Here is a 9,490-nt window from a genome sequence, read left to right as displayed (position 1 = left end):
TAAACCACATGGAACTCTCCAGAGAGAGCTGCACCAACTCCATAAGGATATCCAGAATCTCCCTCTGGGATCAAAAGTAGAGGAACCCAGTGTCAGTAAACAAGAAAGATTGTTCCCATTAAGGGAAGTTCCATTAGGAGGGGGTGAAATAGGTTATATAGATGCTCCATTAACCAGCCTAGATATAAGAAACTTTAAGAAAGAATTGAGCCCCTTGGTGGAAGACCCCATTGGATTAGTGGAGCAGTTTGATCAATTTCTAGGTCCCAGTATATATACCTGGAAGGACTTAATGGCAGTTATGAGCATTCTATTTTCCGTAAAGGAAAGACAGCAAATCAGAAGGGCAGCAATGGAAAACTGGAAAGGCACCATGTGCCTGGCCTCGGGGTAGTCCGAGCTGATCAGAAATTCCCAAATGAATATCCAGGGTGGGATAATAATAATGAGAATCACTGGAATCATATGCAGGACTTAAGGGAATTGATAATACAGGGAATAAAAGAGTCAGTCCCTAAGAGTCAGAATCTCAATAAAGCCTTTGAAATACAGCAAGGGAGGGATGAGTCCCCTTCTGTGTTTTTAGAGAAACTGAAAGATCAGATAAGACAGTATAGAGGTATGGATCCTGAAAGTCAGCTAGCACAAGAAATGCTTAAACTTTGTAACCAAGTCCTGGCCAGCTATTTAAAGAAATTACAAAAAGTGGAGGAGTGGAGTGAGAAGCCATTGGAGGAATTAGTGAGGGTAGCACAAAAGGTGTTTATTAGTAAGGAAGAGGAGAAACAGAAATAAAAAGCTAGGATTATGATGTCTACCATGACCGAAAGCATACGAAAGCAGGAAATGAGCAATAGTAGAAAAGCTAGCCATCCCCCAGAGGGATTTCCCAGGAGGTATTAAGGGAACTGCGACAAGTATGGGAGAAATAGTTCAAGGGAAACAGGGCAGGAAAGCCTATGGAGGAGGAGTACTGAGAGGAAACCCCTCACCTACTTCAAGTGTGGAAAAATTGGGCACATGCAGAGGAACTGCCTAAGTAGTGAAGAGGAGGCCAAAGTGCTTTCCTTGATGGAATTTGATGACTAGGGAAGTCAGGGGTTCTTTATTCTGGGCCCCTGCTCAGAATCCTTGATAAATATAAGGGTGGGGCCAAGAGAGGAAGAGGTGATTTTTATGATACTTACTAAATTTTTTAGGAGATAAGGGGTTAGGGGCAGCTAGATGGTGCAGTGGTTAAAGCACCGGCCCTGGATTCAGGAGTACCTGAGTTCAAATCCGGACTCAGACACTTGACACTTACTAGCTGTGTGACCATGGGCAAGTCACTTAACCCCCATTGCCTAAAAAAAAAAAAAAAAAAAGGAGATAAGGGGTTAAGAGTGTCCAAATCCAAGTTACAATATGCTGAGAAGGAAGTAAAATATTTAGGACACTTAATAACTGCAGGAAGAAGAAGACTAGACCCTGAAAGGATTATAGGGATCCTTCACCTCCCCTTGCCTAAAACAAAAGGAGAACTGTGAAAGTTCTTGGCTTGGTAGGACATTGTAGGCTATGAATTGACTCCTATGCCCAACTCAATAAACCACTATATTCCAAGTTGTTGAAGGAACCAAATGTCATAAGGTGGACAGAAAGAGAAGAAGAGCAGATAGAAGAAATAAAGTGATTATTGATTAAATCCCCAGTACTAGCCCTTCCATCTCTACAATGAGGCAATTTTATTAGGAAAGGATGACTTGGTACTCACTGTGAAAAACTGTCTGAACCCCACATCTTTTATATGTGTGAGAAATGGAATGACACCCCATGCTGGGAGGGACATTGTGACCTCTGGCCTGAAAAGAAACTATGTGACTTTAGCTTCCAGAAGTGACCTTTTCTGGGGTTTTGAAGGTCAGATCAGCATCAGGAAGTGATGTTTGCCACGCATGGGTCCTGTCAATCAGTGCTACCAACCAATTAGCTTGGAGCTGTGTGTGTGTGTGTGGACAGCCCTGTTTCCTGTTTCACAGGATGCTTCTGGGAGGAGCGAGGCCATTCGTTTCAGGACTGCGGCTTGGCAGGAGGACAGATGCTGGGCTCTCTTAAATAGTTAGATGAAGTTTGCTTTTTACCTCTCTCTCTTCACTAACTTCTGATATACTTTAATAAATACTTAAAAGTCTAAACTCTTACAAAAGCTTCTAATTTAAGGCAATCACTCATTAGATTTTAGACATCATAGCTAGAATTTTAGGTCCTTACAGATGGCATGGTGTTAGTGATAACAATGATCCATTGGAGCATGATTGTCTGAAGCTTATAGATTGTCAAATGAAAGTTCGGGGGGTGGGGGGGACTTACAAGAATCTCCACTCACTCAAGGGAAACACTTGTTCATAGATGGGTCCTCTAGGGTGGTGGAGGGAAGGTGACATAAATAACAGTTATGCTATAATCGATGGGAACCATGCTATGGTCATAGAGAGTGGAAGGCTGCCAAACAACTGGTCAGCACAAACTTGTAAACTATATTCTTTGAATCAAGCATTAAAATGCTTAGCCAATAACTCAGGAACTATATATATCAATTCAAAGTATGCCTTTGGAATAGTACATGTGTTTGGAAAACTCAGGGAGGAACCAGCCCAGGTGTACAATAGGGATGGAGATAGACTCTTTTGTCTAGCTAAATTGAGTTGATGGGATTAAACCACATCTGGACTTCTCCTGCCTTGCCCTTCAGGGATGGTCTGTTGAATACTTCTCTATTTGGTCATAGGTAGAGTTCATTTTAATTTGGACCATCCTGAAGTCATGTCAACCAATGGAATTGAATACTAACCAATTAGCTTTGATCAATGTATAATGACCCACCTTGACCACAAGAGGATCACCATTCTTGGCTTCTTGGACCTGCTCCTTTGGCTCAGAATGCTGTAGTTTGGTGCACACTCTTCCTCTTAAGCCTTGAGACCACATGCTGGCTCTGTGAGAGACAGCATGGGTCTTCTGAGGCTATTTTGCCTGTGTTAACTGCCACTTGGTCAATTCTTTACTCGTAGATACATGATATTAACTAATAAATGGGGGCAGCTAGATGGCACAGTGGATAAAGCACAGTCCCTGGATTCAGGAGGACCTGAGTTCAAATCTGGCCTTGGACACTTGACACTTATTTCCTGTGTGACCCTGGAAAATTCACTTAACCCTCATTGTCCTGCAGAAAAGCCAAAAACAAACAAACAAAAAACCCCTAATAAATGCTTACTGCCAAAATGGGTGAAATAACCGTTATTATATAAGTGGCAAATAATTTTTTTAAAAACAGTTTAGCAACAATAATTAAAAAACAGTAGGGTGTACCTCACACTTATCTGATTGGCTAATATGACAAAAAGGGAAAATGATAAATGTTGGAGAAGATGTGGGAAAATTGGAACATTAATGCATTGTTGGTGGAGTTCTGAACTGATCCAACTATTCTGGAGGGCAACTTGGAACCATGCTCAAAAGGCTATAAAACTGTCCATACTCTCTCACCCAGCAATACCACTACTAGGTCTATATCCCAAAGAGGTCATAAAAAAGGGAAAAGGACCCACATGTACAAAAATGTTTTTTTATATCTGCTCTTTTTGTGGTGGCAAAGAATTGGAAACTGAGGGGATATCCATCAATTGGGAATGGCTGAACAAGCTGTAGTATATGAATGAAATGGAATGCTATGGTACTGTAAGAAATGATGAGCAGGCAGATTTCAGAAAAACCTGGAAAGACTTACATGAATTGGTGCTGAGTGAAATGAGCAGAACCAAGAGAACATTGTATACAATATCAACGACATGGTGTGATAACCAACTATGATAGACTTAACTCTTCTCAGAAATACAATGATCCAAAATAATGTCAAAAGACTCATGATGGAAAATGCTCTTGACATCTAGAAAAAGAACTATGGTGTCTGAATGAAGACTGAAGCATACTATTTTCACTTTTGTTGTTGTTGTTTTTTCTTTCGTGTGTTTTTTTTTCCTTTTGTTCCTATTCTTCTCTCACAACATGACTAATGTAGAAATTTGTTTAATATGATTGTAATGTATAATCTATATCAGATTGACTCTGGGAAAGTCACTTAACCTCCATTGCCCCGCAAAAAAATTTACAAAAAAATCTATATCAGATTGCTTACTGGCTTGGGGGGAGGAAAGGAAGGGTGAGAGAAAAATTTGGAACTCAAACTCTTACAAAAATGAATGTTGAGGGGCAGCTAGGTGGCGCAGTAGATAAAGCACTGGCCTTGGATTCAGGAGGACCTGAGTTCAAATCCGACACCAGACACCAGACACTTGACACTTACTAGCTGTGTGACCCTGGGCAAGTCACTTAACCCCAATTGCCCTGCAAAAACTAAAACAAAAACAAAAAAAATGAATTTTGAAAACTATCTTTATATGTAATTGGGAAAAAATAAAATAAAATACTATCAAAAAATAAAGAAACTAGGAAAAAAATCCAGTGTGATAAAAGTGTGATTTCATTGTGAAGAATCAAGGCATATATGGTAAAAACTTTTGAACTCCATTCTAAATACTGCACAATAATTGATTTCACCAAAATAAGGACACATTATGTATTAAAAGGTATTTTTTAAGATGTAAAAATCAATAAATTAGCAAGTATTTGTTAAGCATTTACTATGAGGCAGACACTGTACTTGACTTTGGAGATATGAATACAAAGAATGAAACAACCTTCACTCTAAAGGACTTTCATTCTAATGGAGGAAGCCAAAATTTAAATGAATATATACATCATGAATAAAAAGGGAAAATTAAAAATATATAGATAATATTATGTATATATTAATATTACAACCTGATAAAATATATGAACACCGATGTTAATATATACATAATACAACTATGTATATAATATTATATATGAGGGAATTAGCCTATGGAGGCTAGGTGACTTGCCCAAGGTCACACATTAGTAGCTCAGGTAGGATTCCAAATCAAGGCAGCTCATTGCAAAGTGGTTAGAGAGTTGGACCTAGAGTCAGAAAGACTTAAGTTTATATTTTTCTCCAGACACTTAAGAGCTGTGTGACTCTAGGCAAGTCACCTCTGTCTGTCTCAGCTGTTTTTTGGTTGTAAAATGGGGATAAAAATAACACCTACCTCCCAGAGTTTCAAATGAGATAAATTTGTAAAGTTCTTAGCACAATGCCTAGCATATGCTGTTGTTCAGTCATTCAGTTCTGTCTTACTTGTCATGACCCTATGGACCATACTGTCCATGGAATTTTCTTGGCAAAGATACTGGAATGGTTTGCCATTTTCTTCTCCAGTGGATTAAAGCAAACAGAAATCAAGTGACTTGCCTAGGGGTCACATAGCTAGTTAAGTACCTGAGGCCACATTTAAACTCAGTTCTTCCTGACTCCAGATGCAGTATTGCTGACTATTGTATCTTGTGATATTATTTAATGCTTGACATTGGAATGTATCATCTGACATTATTAAGTACTAAGAAGAGAGACTTAATCTACTAATACAATTAAAATGAGATATCTAAATATAATAAATTACAATTTTCTGTTAATATACTGATTATTATAATTAAATCACTTTAAATCTCTTATAATTAAGGGATGGGGAAAATCTCACTCACAGGGGAATAGATTGGGTTCCCAGATAGGTAATTCGAGACATATACAAAATAAATACACAGTGAGGGTGAGGAAGAATGGGGTCCCTAACACCTGTGAAAATCAGGAATGGCCTCTTGAAAGAGTGCCAGGAGTATGAGGAGAAAGAAGTATAGAAGGAGAACATTCTACTCTTGGGGTAGAGCCAGTTCAAAAGCATGGGGATGGGAGATAAAATATTGTGTATGAAGAATAGCAAATAGACCAGCCTGGTGAAGAATAGCATATAGTGTTTGGGGGTCAGTAATATGTAATTAGCCTGGAAAAGACAGTCTGTAGTCAAATTATTGAGGGCTATAGATAGCCAGGAAAGCTTCTTGAGCAGAAGAGTGGCACAGATCTCATTTCAGTGAGATATCATGAATCCATCTAAATATGGTCATTCCAGTAAAGCAGCATTGATTGGATTAGGAGCCAGAAGTTGTTTTGCTGGTCCTACCTCTGCTGACATTGACTTTCTACATGACCTTTCAAAAATCATTTTCTACCTTTGGAAGTCAGCTGCCTTCACTAATTAGATGAGATAATACAGGTCAAGCGTTTTGCTGCTTGGCACATGCTAAGTGTTCAATAAATGCTTGTTGACTGATTGACCTTAACATAATAGATAAACGTTAGCTATTATCATTATTATTATTTGCCTTAAAACTAAGAGGTTGAGCTAGATGACCTTTTCCAGCTCTGACATTTTGTGATTCATTGTCAATTCTGCTGCTCCTTTCTTATCATTGCTACAGACATTGCCAGATAGATGATATGGATCTGAGTCATCAAAAATGACCACCTAGAGCCTGAAGATTTATTTCTGGAGTATTTACCTACCAGAAACCGAGGATTTTTAATGGGGAAAAGCGGTTCAAGAATCATTATCCCAAAGCCTTGCTTGGGTTCTAACCCAGGCCTTTGACCCCAAATCCAATCCTAAAAAACATTATATGGTCAAAGTCCATAAGCAAGTGTGGGAACCAGGATCAGAATCCAGATTTAGATCTCTTTTCACTTAAAGGAGGATGGATTAGGCTTCCAGACTTAGATGCAATGATTTCCTTTAAGGAAGGACCATCTTGGTTTAGAAAGGTTAAGAGGAGAGGGGAAGCTTAATCAGGAATGGATGCTTTCTCTTAGTTGGTACTTCGTCCCTTTGGTCAGCAGAGGGAGCTGTGCTCGCGCTCCGAAGGGATGAAGGCCAGGCGGTGGTCTTCAAAGGCAAACGCTGCAGCAAACCCACTGACGCTTTATGGCGTCTTTGTGCACAGATTAGCAGCTTTTTCTCCCCCTCTGCCTCCCCCGCTTCTCAACCCCCAACACCTCCACTAACGTTTTAAGGCCTGGGGTGGAGGTGAAAGGACGGGCGGGGGAGCCCACGGAGCAATAAAGAGAAGCCACTGCAGACAACCCAAGTCAGACCTTGCAGCGGCGCGCGGCTGAGTCCCGGAGCCGGGGCCTGCGCGCGCGGGGCAGGGCGCGGGCGGAGAACCAGGGGGCGGGGGGAGCAGTCGGTGCCCGGAGGAGGGGCGGCGGTGGCAGCGGCGGCGAGAGCTGCAGCTGCTGCAGTGTCAGCTCGGGAGGGAGAGACGGAGAGAGACAGAGGCAGGAGATTGCGCAGCCCCGAGGAGGCCGTGCCCGTGGCCGTGCCCGCGCCCGCCACGGCAGAACTGCGGCAAACACCCAGGTAAAGGAAGAAGCGGCGGCTCAGACCCCCTTTGTGTGCGCAGTGCGGACGCCTTCGGGGAAGGATTCCGGGGAGGAGGAGGAGGAGGAGGAGGAGGAGGAGGAGGAAAAGAAGGAGGAGGAGGAGGAGGAGGAGGAGGGAGCCGGTCCGTCAGTCCTACCACCCGCCTGCCTGCCTGTCTCTGAGATGGCTTGCTCTGTCACATCCAGAGCAGAAGCCGAGCGAGCGGGAGGATGTTGCTCCTGCTTGCCGGAGCCTGGCTGCGCCCATGGGGGCTCTCGGGGATCTGCTCCCGCTGCTGCTGACAGCTCTTCTGTCTACTGGCACCCAGGAAGGCAGGCAGGCAGGCAGGCAGGCTGGCAGGGAGGGAGGGAGTGTGCCCTTGGCCTTGACTGCTCTGAGAACTGGTTTGTATATTTGTGCAGACGGCGGGGACGATGGAGAGAGGAAGGGTATTGAGGGGATTCTTTGGAGGGGGGCAGCTGCCTGCCCTTTGAAAGGACCGGGGGGAGGGGAACGGGGGGGGGGGGTTAAGGGCCAGTGCATCTTGCACCTACTGCATTGTTGGTACTTTAACATCCTCCTCTCCCCTCCCCCCCTGCTAGTTTGCAAAGCACTCGCCCTTTTGCATTTTTTTCTCTTTGTGTTTTGTTTTGTTTTGTTTTTTTGCTTGAGGGTGGGGGAACTTGGCCTGTGGCTTATGGGCCAGGGGTGTGTGTGTGTGTGTGTGTGTGTGTGTGTGTGTGTGTGTGTGTGTGTGTGTGTGTGTGTGTGTGTGAAGACCTGAATTTTTTGCACCTGGCCACCCTTTGATCCCCATGTTCTTTTTCCCACCTGCCCGGAAGACCAGGACTAGGTTTAGGTTGGGGGGGGGTAAGGTGGGGGGGGGCAAGGTGATTGTCTAGGTCAGATTCATGAGGGAAAGAGAAAGGGAGCTGGGAATAGAGAAGGTCAAGTTTGGTGGATTGCATTTTCTTCTCTCCCAACATTTAGAGGGTTTGCGCAGCTTAGCTCTTTCCAGTCGTGACAGCTGCTGCTTCCATCCCCACCCTGCTGCCCTTCTCCTTGGCCCATCTCCCTGCTATGTGCATGAATTTGTCAATAGATAATCAAGACCCAGTTTCTGACTTGGAGAGAACTGGGCTGGCTGCTGCCTGCATTCCAGACATGGCGGGTCGCCATGGGGGTGATGGGGTGGGGTGGGGTGGGGGGATTGCGGCTGTGTTGCTTGTAAAATCTGAAGGAGAGTGATAATGCATTTTGAAGGAAATGCATGTTGAGGTAGTGGAGAGATGATCCCTTCCCACAATCTGTGGTCCTTTGACTGAAAGGTTCCTTTCATTCATTCCAGAGAAGCTAGACTGGGAACAGTTTAATTTTGTCTTTGTGCTCCCAATGCCCAGAGCTGGTGGGCACTTATGAAAGACTTGATAATTGATTCCCAGTTGAGCATCTTCCTCACCTATAAAGATATTTGGTTTTTAGACCAAACTATATCTCATCTCTTTCTTCAAGGGTTTGGGCTCACAACCTTACTGTAGGGTAGGAGAACAGTGTGATGTAACACTTTACTAGCTCTAACATGTCATTATTTGATTCTGGCACTTTAAGGATTAGAATAGTCAGAAAAGTAGAATCTTAGAATATTAGAGCTAGAAGCTATTTTAGGTGATCTAATAATAATGACATAATAATAGCTCACATTTCTGAAGCACCTTAATGTTTACTAAGAGTTGTTTTCCTCAAAATGGTTCTTCTGAAAGGTAGGTACTGTAAGTATTATTATTATTATTATTAATTCTTATTATTATTATGTGTGTTTTACAGATGAGAAACCCAGAGAGGGGAGGTGACTTGCTTGAGGGTGCTTCTTAGTGGCAGGAGAAAGACTAGAATCTGGATTTCTTGCTTCCTCTAATTCTCTTTCAGCCCCATCTAGCTTGGCTCTCACTTGCCTCCTTAATGATTTGGCCCCCTTGGATACTTTTTAGTTATTCTTTCTCTAATAACTCATACTCCTGAGGTTTTTCCTGGATTAATAATGGGTTCTGCTTACGAGAGGTTTTAGTATGTCATATATGAAAGTGCTTTAGGATAAGTAGAGATCACTCTCATTTTAC

At 42.7% G+C, this 9,490-nt stretch overlaps 1 protein-coding gene across 18 annotated transcripts in view; it reads left to right on the top strand.

Moving 5' to 3' along the window:
• The first annotated feature begins 7,226 nt into the window (after positions 1-7,226).
• Positions 7,227-9,490, top strand: part of RNF144A (ring finger protein 144A) — a 164,915-nt gene continuing 162,651 nt past the window's right edge. For 10 of the 18 annotated variants that reach the window (XM_043984389.1, XM_043984383.1, XM_043984384.1 and 7 more), the window contains exon 1: positions 7,270-7,370. Coding sequence is in view for 2 of the 18 variants with exons in the window: in XM_043984373.1 (XP_043840308.1) it covers positions 9,090-9,133 (44 nt within the window). In the remaining 16 variants the exon portion in view is untranslated. Of the gene's footprint in view, positions 7,371-8,606; positions 9,134-9,490 lie in introns of those variants that run through there. The other 8 variants (XM_043984373.1, XM_043984371.1, XM_043984375.1 and 5 more) reach the window with 5 other exon arrangements.

The sequence above is a fragment of the Dromiciops gliroides genome, chromosome 2 (genome assembly GCF_019393635.1).
Source record: "Dromiciops gliroides isolate mDroGli1 chromosome 2, mDroGli1.pri, whole genome shotgun sequence".
NCBI classification, from domain to species: domain Eukaryota; kingdom Metazoa; phylum Chordata; class Mammalia; order Microbiotheria; family Microbiotheriidae; genus Dromiciops; species Dromiciops gliroides.
The sequence above is the reverse complement of the archived record's forward strand: the minus strand, read 5'-3'. Positions and strand labels throughout refer to the sequence as shown.